Here is a 16,731-nt window from a genome sequence, read left to right on the forward strand (position 1 = left end):
GGACTGAACTCAGCTGCCCAGCTCACTGACGGAGGGTCGGTGGCCACTGGAGGCAGAAATGAAGGATTCAGCCAGAAAGACGCGCCTGTGTTATCAGTCTTCCATCTCCAACATTCCTCACGTACAGGCGGAGCATGAAGCTCCGTCACTCTTCCACCAGCACATAAAACCATGAGGAGGAGGAGGGGATCCATCAGCCCACAACCAGTCTGAGTTAGGGACCCTCGCTCCAAGCGACAGTCGCCCCCCCTGAGTGGGACCACTCACCTGCCTCTCTGAGCACAGGCAGCTAGTTCTGGAACCAGTCACGAGTCCAGTCTCATCAGGAGAGTGACTGGGGAGGTGCTAAGACCAGAACGGCAGGACTGCAGGGTTCTGGAGGCTCATTTGACCTTCTGGCTCAGAACTTCCACCCTGACTAGTGGGGCCCAAAACTGTCAGAATGGAGCCTAAAGACCCTGCAGGAATGAGCCCAGTCTGGGTGTCCTGTCCTTGTGGTCCCTCTGGAGTCCACATCCTGGGTCTCCTAGGAAGAACCACATCCTGCGACATTGTTTCTGCTGACAACAGGCCGATCTGAGCTCTGCAGAACCGAGCCCATCGCAGGAACCGCATCTGGATGCGTGTCTGTGGGGGGAGGCGGACCAGAGGCGGACAGATCCTGGAGGACTGATGCAAAGAGCAAAGCCAGAATCGTGATCATCGTAACACTGCAGCATCGCTGTACAAGGATGATCCGGTTCTGTGCTGATGGGTCAGAACTGAGACAACGGAACCGTAACCTGGGGGTCCGAGCAGAGCAGCTGGTTACTGAGTTCTGGGAGTTTACGACCGTAAAATTAGAATCAGAGGGAAAAGTACAACCTACTGATAAAAGTACTCAACTAGAGTACGAGTACCTCGACCAGGTGCTTCAGTGTACTTCCCGAGTAAAAGTACCAGGTTACCGCTGACGGCTTCAACACCGATGCAGTTATTGATCACGTGGAGTTCAGCCGTGACGTCACCAGCGGTGTGTGTGTGAGAGTGAGGCTTTGATGTCTGCTGGCTGATCACAGATCAGATACACGCCCCCCCCCCGCCCCGCTTTTGATGTCCGCGCTGCTGCTGTTGAGTTTGTCCTCGAGCGGCTGCGTGGTTTCTGGTGTTGTGCGGGTCTGGAGCTGCGGGGCTGACATGCTGAGCGGGCCGGTGCGGGACCCACAGCACCATCCACACCTCTCACCGGTCTGACGCTCTCTCCGGACCCGGACGCTCGTGTTCTAGCGGGTGAGACTCCCCAACGGTCCGGGTTGCTCTTCGGTAGGATCCGGTAAAGACGCGGCGCGAGAGCGGAGCTGAAGTCAGAACACGGAGAAGAAACGGTGACACGTTTATCAGTTTACGGTCCGTTTCAGACCTTAAAACGGCGGAAAAAAATCCGGCTGAATCCCGGGTGTCGGTGACGCGGAGGTCGGGGTCCGAGCACCTGTGGCGTTTTTGAGGGCTCGCGGGACCCGAACCGCATCCCTTTTGTTGCGTGAAGCATCGCGAAGGCGTCCGTTAACGGGTGGGTGTGAGGGGGGGGGGCACCGGTTCTAGATGTGTGTTTTTCTTTTAATAACTCTGGTGTTCTTTCAGCTGTTGGCGTCAAGCGGCTCATCAACATGGCCCGGATGCTGGCGCGCGCCGTCTCTCTGGTGGTCGTCATTTCTTCAGCCCTGGTGAGTTCATCAACGCGCTCATCCGGGAGGAGAGCGAGCCACAAAACAACCCGGTTTTATTTCGCTCTCCCGGCGAGAGAGACTTCCAACTTTATCTTGAGTTTTCCTTAGGAGTTTGCAGTCGAAGCGATCTGACGGGATCCCGATCCGTCGCCACCCTGCAGGGTGGATTCTTCTCTCTGGTTCGGCTTCCCTGTGTTGTGGTTTGTGACTCAGATTCTGCTGCTGCAATTTAGCAACCTCCCCACAGAGATCATCAGTTCCATCTTATCTCATCTCAACAGTGTCAGACTTGTTTTCAGCAGGCTGGGGTGTGTGTGTGTGTGTGTGTGGGGGGGGGGGGTGATCCCCTTGAACTAGTATAATTATGGAAGGCAGCTCTGGATTCACTCTGCCCCATGGATGAAAGCGGTGATGAAACGCAGGAATCTCTCTTACTGTCCCCGTCAGATTCCGGAGGCGAGGGCGGAGGAGGAGAGCCGAGAGTGCAGGGAGCAGGAGTACCGGGACCGCTCCGGGAGCTGCAGACCCTGCAAGCAGTGCGATGCGGGACAGGAGCTCTCAAAGGTGGGAAAGAAGCAGAAGGAGCTGGAAGTGGCGTGTTGTCTCAGGGGCTTTGACCCAGCTTTGTCAGTGGTGAACACAAACCAAAGCGAACCTTGTTCACCGGCTGGGACCGCAGCAGCCCGGCGTCACTGCGAGAACATTTCTATCTCATCCAGGGAAGCAACATTATTTATTACTTCCTCTCTTTCATGCAGAGAACAGCCAGGCTGTTGTTAGCGTTTGTAGAACACCAGCCCGTCTTTAATCAGTCACACCCATACTTCTGACCTTCTGTGGCTGAAAAGCCTCCATTGTTTCCCCCCCCACTGCACCCGGTCCCGCTCATTGTCTCCGCTGCTGCAGCCCTGCTGCTCTCCCCGTTGCTAATGACACAGTTTGTTCCGCCACCTTGGTCTTAGTTTTTATGAGCTTGGTACAAACACAGAATGAGTTCAGGTCGGTAAGGAGAGGTTTTCCTGGCTTCAAGGCTGAGTAAAGTGTAAACTTATTATCTGGGATTCAGGGAGCCTGGTCCCTCTCCTCACTCCAGGTGCAGACTCTCCAGTCTGAAACCATCTCTTTAGGTCAGATTCGTTCCGGCGAGGCTGGGAAATCAATCGAAACGTAGCCGTAATGCACAGTCACGAAAAGAAAGGCTGAAAACGTGACAACTTTGCAACATCAGCCAAAAATAATGGCAGTATGTAAAACTGAAGAGCCCCGATTCCTGCGAACGGCCCTGGTGAGAGTACATGGATGTTATTAATGTAGTTCAAATACACAGACTGGGCCGAACGAGTCACGGTAGGATGAGGAATCGTTCAGTCAATGACTGCGTTTGTGTGTTTCCACTTTCTTCTGCTGGTAAACTGACTTTTAATGGATTTACGCTCTTTGAGCGCTGGTGAAAAAAGTCCCATTGACATCTGCTGCACACATGCATTGAAGCCCAGTTGCCTCTAATCTCAGCGCACACAGACATGCACGCTGTGGTCGGCAACACGCTTCGGTAGTCCTCGTGTTCCTCTGCCAGCTGAACAGGCATGAATGCTGCCGCCACCCTGGGGTCCTGGTTAATAATTGGCTGCCTCATTCTTTCTGTGAAGGTAGCGGGACGCCGGCTCACAGCGGAGGCCGAGGCCTGCGCTCAGAGAAAGTTTCCCAGAGAACAACTTCTGGTTTTTGAGCTCTGTTACCAAGACGATCTGTCCGTATTCTGACTGTTGGGAGGGAAGCCGACTTTTGGAGTCCCTCTGTGCAGCTGCCATAGAGATCCCAGAGGAATGCGCCTCAGTTTGCTCTGGAAGTTTGCCTCTGGAAGCCACTGGAGGCGGGCTGACGAACATCAATTAGCCCCTCCACACTAACTGTGGCTAAAAGAACCACCCACACAGGGAACATCCAACACAGCCACTTACTCTTTTCTTTCTCAGCACCACATTTCACTCTGTCCTTCATTTGTTCAGTGAAAAGCCTCTTAGTTGTGTGGTGTGTCAAGCATGAAGGAGAGCGGATGGATTTCTCTCCTGAACACGTTGGAAAACTGCCAGTGACCAAAGAGGCAGAAACACCAGTTTGATGTGTCAACATCTCGACGTGCGTAGCCAGACTGGAACGTTTCCTCCGTCAGCGACACCACCGGCACATCTGGAGGCACGTGAGGAGCTGAAGACTGGCATTAGCCAGATGTTAGCTGCGTTTTTCAAATCTCCGAAGGAGCCAGGTTAGCGAGGGAGCGAGAGGGAACAGCTCACCCTCATTGTGCTCAGCTTTGTTCCACGACCCGATCAGATGACCTGCCTCCCCCTTGTGATTCCCTCTTAATCTCAGAAATATCTGTGTCTGAACAGGCTGGTCGCAGGCCAGCCCCCCACCCCGTCAGCACACACTGCTGTTATGCTTGGCAGTCTCACCCAGACGTGATCAGGAGATAAATGTGAAGCCTCGACTTGGATTCTGGGTGAGGGGAGAAATCCCCTCACCCAGAATCCAATCTGCTGGGTTTTTGAGGACATCTCGACCTTTTTAGTGCAGACTTTCTTCATGTGGCCGGTGAGCTGGTCTCACTCGGTCTCACATCTGTTGAGCTTTGCTGTCCTGCGCTGCCTGGGGGGGGGGGGGGGGGGGGGGCAGACGTAGACCCAGCGCTCCCTTTATTTTTGTGCTCTGACCTGGTCCCGTCTATGAGCCCCAGCGCTGCCATGTGGTGCCCCTCAGTCAGAGCCGGTGCCAGGGCCGCACTTAGAGGGGATGAATCCTCAGTGGGCCCCTTGCTTCATGTGGAAGTGGGTCACAGAACCACTGCGAGAACCCCCCCCCCCACACTGGGTCGCTCTATCCTGCATCTCCTGCCTGCACTGAGCTGCTTTCTCTTGCTGGCAGATAACTCTTCCTAATTCCTCCTTTCCCCTCTTTATCACTCATCAACCACCCCCTCTCTGTTTCTCTCTCTTTTTCTCTTTCCTCCCTCCCTCCTCCCCTCCCTCCCTCCGCCCCCACCTCCACTTTCCACTGCCTTATATGGAGAGCTCATAACAACAGCTGCAGTAGTCCAGCCCTAACTGGTGCACCTCGGGTCCAGGTCTGAACCAGGGCTCAATGTCAGCCTCACACGTGTTTGGCTGCAGGGACCAGATTCTTCTCTCTGTCCCGACTCGGCGGTGCCATCACTCGATCACATCCTCGCTTCTAACGGCCCTTTATATTTCCTGCCAGCCTGCTTCCCAGCCCCCATACCAGACACTTGTGCCCACATTCCAGCATGACTGCGTGCCCGGGCAGTGAAACGGGACACGAGCGAAGAGAGGAGAGAGAGAGACGTCCTGTTTGAAGCTGACCTTCACTTTAATGATATATGAGCCCCCCCCCCGTTCATCTGCGTCCCCCCGGCACTTGATAAAGAACGTATGATGTCATCCCTCTCACTCATGATGCTGAACAGTAAGATCAGCTGTCGGTTGGTTTCTTGTCAGGTTGTCGTCCGGGCTGCGACTGAGAGACAGTTAGAAAAAAAACACAAAAACACGACTAAAACGCACATCTGGATTCAAAACATGGTCGGTTTCTCCGGAGAGATGAAAAGGAGGAATAAATGACGTGCCTTTGAATACTTTGACCGGAAAATGTGCACATTCAGGCCTCCTCCTCCCCAGCTCTCATGACCAGGAAGAAAATGCTTTAATGTGAACTTGTAAAGAACATTGAAAGGATAAATAACGTTCCAGTCGGATCGCATGCTTGAGTATGTTTGAGAAATGAAGACTCTACATTCTGCCACATTCCTCAACAAACATCTGTAGGATATTCAGGTTGAGGAGGAACGTTCTGCTCAGTTCCATCAAATTGCTCCTAACATTCTCAGAACATTTTCAGCAGTTCTACCTGAGTGATCCCCTTCAGAACCTCCTCCCCCGTCCTGGTGTTGGCTCCGTTCAGGTGCAATAAAACTCAAATGGTGGTTTAGCATAATTAGATCAGTCACACGGCGGAGGGAAGCTGTGCTTTTAAGTGTACTTTCAGCTGCACAACACAAAGAGTATTCATCTGGCTCTCTCCGTATACCTCTCCGTAATCCTTGTCCTCTTCCTCAAGCGTTTCCTTTGCTTGCTGGCCTCTCAATCAACGGGAGACTTGCTGGGGCTGCTTGGAGAGGGAGTCACTCAAACATGCAGCAATAAACTTGCAATAATACAACAGTGGGTGTCCCTCAGAGCCTTTATCATTCAAATGTCTGGCCTTTCTGGGTCTTGCAGCGGAAGGCCGCTCATTCATGTTGAGAGAGTCAGGGAGATTTTTGCCAGTGTAAGATGGACTCTCTAAGGAGGCAGGCCATTGTTCCCCTCTGATCCTGCGAGCCAAGATCATTCTTTAATTCCAGACCCCCGGTACTCCACATTCAAGCCTTTTTGTCACCAGCTGCATATCTCCCCAAACCACCAACCCCACCTCTTACTTGGTGTATTTCTTGCTTTAATCCCACCAGGAATGTGGCTTTGGTTATGGAGAGGATGCCCGGTGCGTGCCCTGCCGGACCAGCCGCTTCAAGGAGGACCGGAGCCTGCAGAAGTGCAAACCCTGCCTGGACTGTGGACTCATCAACCGCTTCCAGAAGGCCAACTGCTCCACCACCAGTAACGCTGTGTGTGGCGAGTGCCTGCCGGGGTGAGCGTACAAACGCAGTAATAATTCAAAAAAGACATTTCAAGAAGCGTCTGCTGAGGAGGAGGAACAGCGCACGACATTTAATCCTGAAGCCGAATTCCCCCCCAAAAGGGGAATTTACCTCTCAGTGACTCACTGTTACGGGGGCTTGAGCTCCAGAGGAAAAAGGTGTTCATGCTGATGTCAAACTTCAGACAAATGGCAGCCACATATTTTTAGCTTGAAGCTGATTGGAGAGCGACAGCATAGCGATCAAAAATGTCCGTTGGGCTGTGATAATCCATGTATTCCTCATCCAGCTGTACACTCGGTAATCCACAAACATTGTGCTGGATTAAACCGCAGCATTTGAGAGTTTGTAAATGGAGGTTTTTGGACAGTTATGATGTTGGTAACAGTCGGTGGCCATTTTAGCTTCTAGCTAATAACGTGTGGCTGCTGGGAGGAAGTCACACAGAGGGAAAAACGTGAAAACGGTCAGTCACTGAAAGGCAAAGTCCACATTTTCTGGGTGAAATCTCCCTCTAAGCTCCTGGTTGACGTGGCAACACCTGCCAGTCACCTGCAGCCTGTCATCCGCTGCTACTTCGAAAACAACCTGCGACGTGACCTGCGATGACAAAAACACGGCGTTTGTCATAACTGTAGTACACAGTACAAACAACCCATATTGGGCCAAAGAATTTATCATGAAGCCGAGGGAAACGTTGAGATTCCGTTCCTGAATCGTCGCGAGTAGCTGGGCAGGGAAGAGAACGGAGGGAAGTCCGAAGGCGACAATTCACAAGATGACGGTTTGCTGGATGTAAATACATTCAAGGACCCGAACAAGAATATGAAATATGAGATACTGTGAGCTGAGTCTGTGTGCTGCTCGTCATTTTACACCTCACAATATCAGACCTCGTGTTCATGACAACATCCATGATTTGTGTCCTCAACAGTTATTACAGGAAGACCAAATTAAGTGGTTTCCAAGACATGGAATGTATACCCTGTGGGGACCCGCCGCCTCAATATGAGCCTCACTGTAAGTACCTTTGCTTTGTTACCTCCTCTGACTGTTGGTCCAACATCAGCGGCGTTCTCTGTTAACCCCTGAGAGTCCAACAGGATTGGAAGCCTGCCATTGCTCTCTAAAGTTCAGTACCCAAACCTCCTGCACATGGAAACGGTATCACAACACATGGAAAGTTCTGCACTGACAGCTGCAGTTTTGAAAGTGCTGGCTGACACTGGCACCTCTATTTTTGAGTGTGTTTGGTAATTAAGAAGAAGAAGAAGATGAAAGTGTCGCTGCTCGCCGGTATTTTATGGTGAGATGTGAACAAAACAGTTCCAAAACACACCGCGACATAAAGGCTGATATGAAAAACATGTCGGTATTGTTGCATCAAATTTGGATAGCCTGCAGCAACATGCAGCATCTCTTAACCCCCAGACCAGTAAAACCAGTGAAACTTCCCTGAAAGGATCCTGGTTCCCTCGCCTGTGGTGATGAATGAACACAGCCTGTTGAAGCCAGCTCATAAAACCAGATCTTTTCAGACGAAACAACAGGAACACAAAGGTCTCAAAGCAAACATCACTTTGGAACTGTCCTGATGCCACTGGAACCGAAATGCAGGCAACTGTAGCAGCGTAAAGCCCGAGCACACACAACATGCCAGTACATGGCCCCGGAGCAGGCGGGAGCAGCAGACTGGGCTCCATTCACGGAGCCGCACCAGCAGCCACGCCGGATGGGCTAAGAAATGCAGGGGTTTACAAGAGGAGCAGTTGAAAAGCTGAAATGGAAACCACTGACATAATAGTGGATTTGCCAACACTGGATTATATTGGCTCAGAACATGTCACTGGTTTTCAGCACCCAGTTTGGATTAAACCAGCACACCTCCGAGAACAAAACCTCCATTGATAACTCACAGTGTCACAATAGCATCTTTATAAAACCGCCGCTGTTCTACATGTTTTTATTGCAACACCAGAGTAAACATGGCAGCCAGTGCGCTGCTTTAAGCAGCGGAATTTATTACCTTTTGTGCAAATCCACAAAGGAGGCAGGAGGTGTGTTACAGTGCACTCAGAGAGCCCAGCTCACATTCCAGTAGGCCGCTCAAACAATCAACTTCCGGCTATTAGAGGCAGTTTTAGTCCGACCTTATGATTTCAGGTTTCCACATAAAACAAGGCGGCGAGTGAACTTATACTCGCGGTAATTGAGTGTGACTTCTTGATGGCGGTGGAAGCTGCAGCTGTTTGGGAGGAGGATTTTGGCAGCGTTAGCATCAGAGCTGCCGCGGCCAGGTTTAGCACCCACGTGTTAAATGAAAGGAGACAGCTCTGGGATATCGCACAGCTCCAAACATTTGTGTGCTCTTTGCTCAAATCAGCCCCAATCAAAATATCAAGACTTTCTTTTCTTTGCATTGCAAGTAGCTTTGTGGAAAAGAACACCAGCTTTTGGAAAACTGGCCTCCCACTGTCTATCCACGCAGCCTCCCCATCTGATGCAGGAGGACGCCTGCAAAACAAAACCGCCATTGTGTCTGAGAACATAGCTGGCAGTTAGGTCCTGCGGGGACTCTCGTGGAGCATTTCCAAATGTTTGAAAGTCCTGCTCCAGTGTTATCTCGAGGAGGGTGGTGAAAACTTAAAGGGCAGATCAGTCTAATAGGCCACACTGGCCTGGGGCAGCAGTGCAGCTGTGCAGGGGAGAGGTAGTCGCCGTCTGGCGTGGACTGTAAATCTTAAACCGCCCCTCCTTTTTTTCTCCTCTTGTTCCCCCAGTGGCTTTTTGGAGCCAAGTAAAAATGAGATTGTGTTTTATGGATTCCTTCAGCCTCTAATGTGTTTCATCTGCTGGAGTTTTTCACTGTCACGGTAGATCTGACCAGTATCCACCAACACACACACACACACACACACACACACACACACACACACACACACATCCTCGCCGCTGGTGTTGTGCCTGAACTTCCAACTGGATTCACACACGTTTCATCTTCTGGTGAGCATTTGTTGTATCTCTCGGAGGGAGGGAGTCCCAGCTCAGCTTCTGTTCCTCCTCATCCTCGAGCCAGCAGAAACATGATTGGACAAACCCGATAACCCCAACAGTTGATCCCCTGCTGCAGAGAACACATCCTCCCAGGATTCTCTCCTGCACCCGCCGACTGGCCTCAAAGGTTCATTAAATCACAAGTTGGCAAAGGACAGGAAGTACTCAGGACCGCCGCGTCTACCAGTGATCAAACAGCCCAAAATGTTGCAGCGGCTGACGAGATCGGTTTCTCCTGTCTGAACCGGGTCATCAGGCAATCATCAAACCACAAATCTGCATTAGCAGGGTTTGCTGCTGCCACTGGGAGGATGTGATGATTGTGAAATCTTTACCGCAAACACAATAAAGTGGCTGTTTGACTTTTGGATGTTATCAATCATCCCAACAGACACGTTCACTTCGACTTCATTTCCAAAGAATGCTGAACACGGATCCGTTACTGACACGTCTGAGACGAAACCGCTCAGAACTCTCCTGCAAGGAAGGAATGAACGACTTCAGGCTCCATGTCTGCAGGATCCACTGCTTCCTCTCACCTGGAGCCGTGACACTTTCATCATTATTATTCATATTTTGTTATTAAAAACAACAACAACCAAACTCTGGTAACTGGAAGCTAACTTTCATTTTATGACCAAGATCATCATGCTGACCAGAACTGATCTGAGATTGCTGTTGCAATAATCGAGAGATGTAGAATCGCCAAGGCACACGCAGTTTTCGATGAAGAATATTGAACACAGTCAAGTGACTCCAATACGTCTTCCTCAATTCCTGAAGGCACTCAGAGAATGAAAAGGCTTCTCCTCTTCTTCACACGTGTGGTGAGAGCTTTCAACCGTTAAGAATACTTTTACACAAAGTAGAAAATACCACTAACGGCACTCGTAGTCATTGTTCAGGGTACAACTGCTCTCAGGTCTGCTGGGGGCTTTTTAAAGGGTTGGTAAAGACGACAGAGCAGGATAAAGTAGTGCCTTTTTTATTTGGAGTGTGTGGCATTCCTAAAGTCAACAGGCAGCGAGTCTCTGAAAGGCTGCGGTTTATTGGCTCGGTTAGTGAGGAGATAATATCAGCAGGTGAGCTCTCCTCAATGGACCAGTGTTTATCTGTGTTTGCTGCAGCTGCTGGGCTCCTGATAACAGGCCGCCTTTGTGTCCCAGCGCGGATGATGTTCCCACCGGATTGATTGAATTTGACCTTGACAATGAGGAACACCCTCGAACACAATCATCAGTTGTCACAACCGCGACTGCAGAGCGTCCGTCTAAAGAGGGACGCTCTGCAGCTGAGAACACGGCCTCGCCTCGTCCTTGTCTTCGTGCTGTTCGTCCTGAGTGGGAGATGTTTTGTTCGCCGATTGCACGCCGGCCGACACCCTGACTGACTATTTTAGCTGCGTCTGCTTGTCGGCAGCCGTGACAGTTTTAAAGCTCTGGCACTCAAACATGGCATTTTTTGTTTACCAATGACAAGTAATAAGTCATGTTTCTGACATCATTACTTTCAGCGCTGGTTGTGTTAAATTGCTCCTTTATGGTGCCGTTCAGATCAAACAGAGTTGATCACTGCGCTGAGTTTGTCTTTTCTTCTCAGAAGGAATGTTAAAATACTTTTCCCCTACCTGGCACGATAAAAAGAGCCCAAAGCTAAAGTAATGTTTACATTGCGTAACAAAGAGCTCTTGGTTGTGAAAAGCTTCTCTTTGTGATTAATGTCCTGCAAAGCAAACACTATATTCTTCAGAAATCTAGTTTTCGGCCTTCTGTTGTTTGCTCTGTGTTAACCTTCACCGCCATATTTAATTATTGATAATCGATAATGACCGGGACAAGTAGGTTGAGGCTGGAAGAGAAATGTCTCTTGGTTTAGGAATGCAGGGGCTCCGGGTCGAGGAGAGTCCAGGAGAGTCCAGGAGGGACAAGCAGCTCCGCTTCTGAGACTTCATTCGTCATTTGTAGCTGCAGTCAATCAAAACTCAGCTTCAGCTGAGATCGAGACGCTTTTCTCTGCAGGGTTTGAAAAGTTACGTTTAGTTCATTTTGTGGGCTCATGAATACTTTTATCTGAACTAATTTAAGTTTTACTTGTAATGTTTTTTTGATGCTGCATGTGCACGAAATGCTCCACCAGACTCATTACTTTGCTGTCATGGCTGCTCAAAGTTCTGCCGCTGTTCCAAAAACCTACTGAGAACTCTTAACCGGTGGAGAGGTCGCGGCGCTGAAAGAGTTTGGTGCTGTTTGGGTTGAGCAAGTGGCCACGATGTTGCTGGGTTTGCAGTCTTCAGCCTCACTAACAGAGCTTCTTCATGTCCCCGTGACGTCCACGAGTTTGACGTTCACGTCAGGATGATGAATCGGGACTCGACGACCACACCTGAGGCTGAACTACAGTCTGACGCTGGGATATCAAACCCTATCAAACCCTCAGGTTCTGTGTTGGAACTTGTAGAATGAGCAACATTCCCGAGGCCAGAAGAGGCCAAAACAGTAGTGCGTGTACACACACATGTACACACACATGTACACACACACACACACACACACACACACACACACAGAGGAAGAACTAATCAGGAGGACGACGAACCGTCTGGATCTTTTACACGCTAACATCATGTGTTGCTCCCTCATGTCAAAGTCTCTACTGATGTCTGACCTGCTATGAACACCATGCGTGTTGCTGCGCTGCAGGTACCGGCCGTGTGAACCTGGTGCCGCTGCCCGCCGTGGTCACCAGCCCGCGGGACATGGCGCTGGCGGCGGTGATCTGCAGCGCCCTGGCCACCGTGCTGCTGGCCCTGCTGGTGCTGTGTGTCATCTACTGTAAGAGACAGCTGCTGGAGAAGAAACCCAGCGGTGAGTCACAACACCTGAACGCACCGTCACACGTGTCAACGGTTCAGCTGAGCTGTGTGAGTTGTGTGTGTCTTGAACTGCACGTCTCATTTACTTTAAATGGTCTGAGGTGATTCTGTTGCTACTTTGATTTGTTGTGGCGCGCTTTGCTAACCTTGTTGTCTAGGAAATGTCCTTTCTAAATAAAGTGGATTGAAGTTGTGGACGTTTTAAAAAAAAAAAGTGGAAAGCTCATCGTTCCCTGCTGCACGCTGATCCTGCAATAGACAGCAAGCTTCTTTGAGTGTAAACTTTACTGTTGGGGAACCTCGGTAAGTTATGAGTATTTACAGCTGGTGAGTGTGACTGCACGGCTCTCTGGTTGCTACACATACAGCACGTCTGTCAGGTTCTCAAGTGTTATTAAAACCCTGCTGTTGTATATTTGTGGGAACGTGTATCCCCAGCAGCACACTTGAAGCTAAAAATGCTAAAGAATGATGTGTCCCCAGGCTGAGAGTTAATGACGTCACGTTTCCAGGGTCAGCTCGCCGAAAATAAGAAAACCCACACGGCGTGGGGCAGGAGGTACCGTTGGCAGTTGTGCTTCGTCGGTTGTTTCACTCCGTGCAAACACACTCCTCTCCCTCACCCACGCCAATACGCAACGCATACGCAGTTAGTTTTTGAATTATATGGAGGAATTTTAATCCGCTGAGGGCTGTAAAGCAGAGTAGGTTCACTCAGATACGCACCAACGGCACTGAGAGTTCTCCACTCCCGCCTCGAAACCTTGAAAATTGTTTACAAGGTTTGGGTTGGCGTCCTCTTTGGTTAAATGCAGCTATGAATGTTGGCAAATGTCTAAATGTTCAGCCTGTGATCAGAATCTCTCACGTCACACACCTGCAGGTTATTTGTAGCCATCTTGTCATTGACTGCTCCAACATGTTTCCTCAGCAGTGTCTCTCAGGTCCCAGGACTGTCCGTACGGTGGGGCAGAGCTGTCCTGCCTGGACCCTCGCTGGCTCCACGACTTCCCCCAGAGACCCTGCTGCCAGTGCCACCTGGGCCCCGGACACGCCTGCGGTAGGTTCTCCCCTAGACCCTTCTCTCCTGTGTGCATTTGGGAGCTGAGACCCATGCTAGTTAGCTTAGCACAATGAATGGAAGTGGATGGGCAGAGTTAGCATACTCCTGTCAAAATTCCTCACATACACTTTTCTCAAAAAAGTCTCAGCCTGCAATAATCTAACAAAGGTTGTGGATCCCCTTAATGTGATCATTTAAAATGATGAGATGTTGTACGTTTACGTCAGACACGTAGCCGGAACTACTTTCCTGTCTGGGCGCAGTGATTTGATGCAGCAACAGCAAACAATTGTCAACTACTAGAAGAACCATGGCTGGCTTTGTCAGGGAGGATGAGGAGGATTACCTCTGGACAAGCCACCAGCCCCAACCTGAGCTAGTTGATGCTAACACTTCCCAAAGCCTGCCATTCATTGTGCTAAGCTAACTAGCAGTCAGACAGTCTCTGTAGGTCTCAGCTCTTCGGGAGGATGGCAAATATGCATTTTTACCAAAAGTTACCGTGTTCCTTGAAGTCAACGCATACCGTGCTGTTGTTGTAGTGTCAGACGTGCTGTACCTCACAGTAACTGCTGCTAAAGCCACAGACACCACAGTCTCTGATTCTCTAGAATAATCAGTTGAGGAAACTGGACTCACCTCTTGTAAGTGAAGATGTTTCGCCTCTCACCCAAGAAGCTTCTTCAGTTCCGTCTCTGATGACTGTAAAGATAAAAGTCCGTCTGTCTCCCAAGGAATATTTCAGATGGAGTTTTTTTTAACGTGCCTGTCTCTCTCAGGTCCGGTCCACCTGATCCCACCTCTGTGCTGTGATAAGAACTGCAGTCTGAGACGGAGCCGGGACAACAGTCGCTTCCAGTCTCAGACCAGTCTGAGTGACAAGTGAGAGACCACCGACATATAACACAGCCGAGTTACATTCATTACTCTGGTACTTTGTTCCTCCTGGAAACCATAACACCCAGCAGTGTTCCACCGCCTCCTCCTCAGAAGCAGAAGCTAGCTGCTAATCTCAATATTAACCTCTGGTAAACAACAACAAAACTAGACTCAGGGGCAAAATTTCATTCCACTCTGATGGAAGTGAGTTGTGGCTCAGCAGGTGAAGCTGTTAAACAGGAAGTAAACACATTTGTTGGTAGCCTGAGAATGAAGGAGGCTGAAGTCGCGATTAGCCTGGCAACAACAGGCAGGTCAGCACCAGTCTCCTCTGCTCTGTAGCTGTTCAAGGTGGAGACATATTGCACTCAGTTATTTTGATTCTTTGAAGTGAGGAGAACAAAGAGGCATCTCGCATGAAAGTGAATAATCACAGGGAGGGGCTGAGAACAGTAACCACAGCTCCGCTCTTTGACACTCGCCAGAAATGCAAACCAGGACGAGGAGGCCGCCTCCCCGCAGCTGGCGGGACATCCAGAAACCTCTGAGATGATGACGGGGAGCTCCGAATGTTTCAGCCGCAGCCCGCAACCTGCAGGGGGACCGAAGAGAGAGGAGGACGAGGAGGAGGAGCGAGGGGCGCGGGGCGAGAGGACGAGCTGCGGTGGAGTCGTGGCAGATGCAGCTCCTGCCAAGCAGAAGCCACTGGAGGGTGAGGTGACATCAGGCTAACGTGCAAAACACAGAGGGCAAACAGGAACCTGCTGGAGGGAATGATTAATGGATTCAGGAGTGTGTTGGGACACTCCCTCAGAACGTCACACTGCCTCTGAGCAAACGGATTCTCAAATAGTTTGGAGCCACAAAAGCAAACTGCTTAAGTTGAAATATGGCCCCTCCCTCTTTGAGTGTATCGTGCAAACAACTGCAGATGTTCACAACTGGAAGATTCTTTGTAGCTGCTGCATCTACAGGAAAGTTCCTGCTGCTCAGGGTTCCCTTTTATGGACTGCTCTGTGTGTGTGTGTGTGTGTGTATGAGAGAGAGCGAGAGAGGGTTTTAGTGTCCTCTTCTGGTGTAAACACTAACCTTATCAGGACCTCAAGAACCTAAGACCATCCTCACGCATCAGAATGTTCCATCTGAGGTTCAATTGGCTGCTACGAATGTAAAGCCTCGTTCCCACTGACACCCGGGTTCTCTCTGCAGTTTTTTTTTGTCTTCTCAGCCAAAAATTCTCCAACAAATTCAGGCAGTGATGCCCGAACGTGTTAAGTTTGAAAAACAGATTATGGTATAAAATACAAGGGAGACTCCATCATTTTCCTCCATGCTGCTTTTACCGCCATCCTAAGATGGTACACAAGTGTGAGATGCGTCACTCCGCCGCTGTTCTGGAACGTTTGCGTCATCCGACATGATGCAAGGTGGGAATGGGCTTTTATTAGCAGGCTAACTGGGGTCAGAAAAACCTGCGCGTAAGCAGGTGTGTGCTGTGAGAAAGGGGTGTAAGTTGGTGTAATGTCCCAACAAGGATAGCTGGAGGAGTGTGAGTGTGTGTGTAGCAGCTGGTGAAAGAAACAAGAGACAGCAGCAGTTCTTTGATGTAGACAAGACTATCCTGTTTAAAGTCGGATCCCAGCCTGCCAACAACCAGCTATGTCACTAATCACCGCATGTCCGTGTTCCTCTTCCTGTTCTCTCGCCAGGATGACACGGATTTCTTTGGCTCGTGTTCCACCCTTAAACCACCCTGGACTCAGCAACAGCAGATCCCGTTTCAGATTACTGGCCTGTCCTCCTTCTCCTCCTCCTCTTCCTCCTCTCAAGTGTGGTCACAGCGCCTCTTTGAAGTGCTTGCAGCTGACCTGGAGCCCCTCGCCCAAGGGTCCCACTAGAATGTGTACATACATGTAGAGAAAAGCAGCGCTGAGGAAAATCAAAGCATGAGGGCAAACAACATGGAGGGAGGGCGAACTCGCTGGCCCAGGAGATCAAATGAAGTTCAAACGCCGGGGAGCATTGACTTACAACTGGCGTGAATCTAAGAGATCCGTCTGGCATGATGTAGGAGAACACACACACACACACACACGCAGCAGGTGTTATGAAGCTTGTGTGTGTAAAAATTGAGGTGGGAAGAAAAAAAAAATCAAGTCAAATTCTGTTGCACGTGGAAGACAATCTTGCTAACCTGGAACAAGAGGACTGTTCCAGTGATTGCTGTGTTGTAGATACTGTAAAATAGTAAATAGCTTCATATTTTTGTATCACACATGACAAACGTTGGCCTTTGTTCTCCCACTTCTGTCCTTGGACGCGAGTCCTCATTTCTTCATCACATACGTATTTGACATGTTTGTAAATAAACCACTCGAACAAGTACTGAAAAATGCTGCATGTTCTTATTTTTCTACAGAGTTGAAGAGAGAATCGGTTATTT

At 50.0% G+C, this 16,731-nt stretch overlaps 1 protein-coding gene across 3 annotated transcripts; it reads left to right on the forward strand.

Moving 5' to 3' along the window:
• Positions 1-1,096: 1,096 nt before the first annotated feature.
• tnfrsf19 (tumor necrosis factor receptor superfamily, member 19) lies at positions 1,097-16,666 on the forward strand. Of its 3 annotated transcripts, none has more exons than XM_086215492.1 (10): positions 1,097-1,269; positions 1,621-1,703; positions 2,154-2,270; positions 6,232-6,410; positions 7,355-7,440; positions 12,174-12,338; positions 13,281-13,406; positions 14,189-14,291; positions 14,774-15,000; positions 15,998-16,666. In XM_086215492.1, the coding sequence occupies exons 2-10, from the start codon at positions 1,647-1,649 to the stop codon at positions 16,000-16,002; spliced, it is 1,065 nt and encodes a 354-aa protein (XP_086071618.1). In that variant the 5' UTR covers positions 1,097-1,269; positions 1,621-1,646; the 3' UTR covers positions 16,003-16,666. The 3 variants fall into 3 exon arrangements, with proteins under 3 accessions (XP_086071618.1, XP_086071617.1, XP_086071616.1); XM_086215491.1 differs by having other exon boundaries at positions 1,098-1,549; positions 13,278-13,406; XM_086215490.1 differs by having other exon boundaries at positions 1,098-1,269; positions 13,278-13,406.
• The last annotated feature ends 65 nt before the right edge of the window (positions 16,667-16,731 follow it).

Source organism: Aulostomus chinensis, chromosome 10 (assembly GCF_037954235.1).
Source record: "Aulostomus chinensis isolate RoL2024-O1b breed Wild chromosome 10, RoL_Achi_v1.0, whole genome shotgun sequence".
Classification (NCBI taxonomy): domain Eukaryota; kingdom Metazoa; phylum Chordata; class Actinopteri; order Syngnathiformes; family Aulostomidae; genus Aulostomus; species Aulostomus chinensis.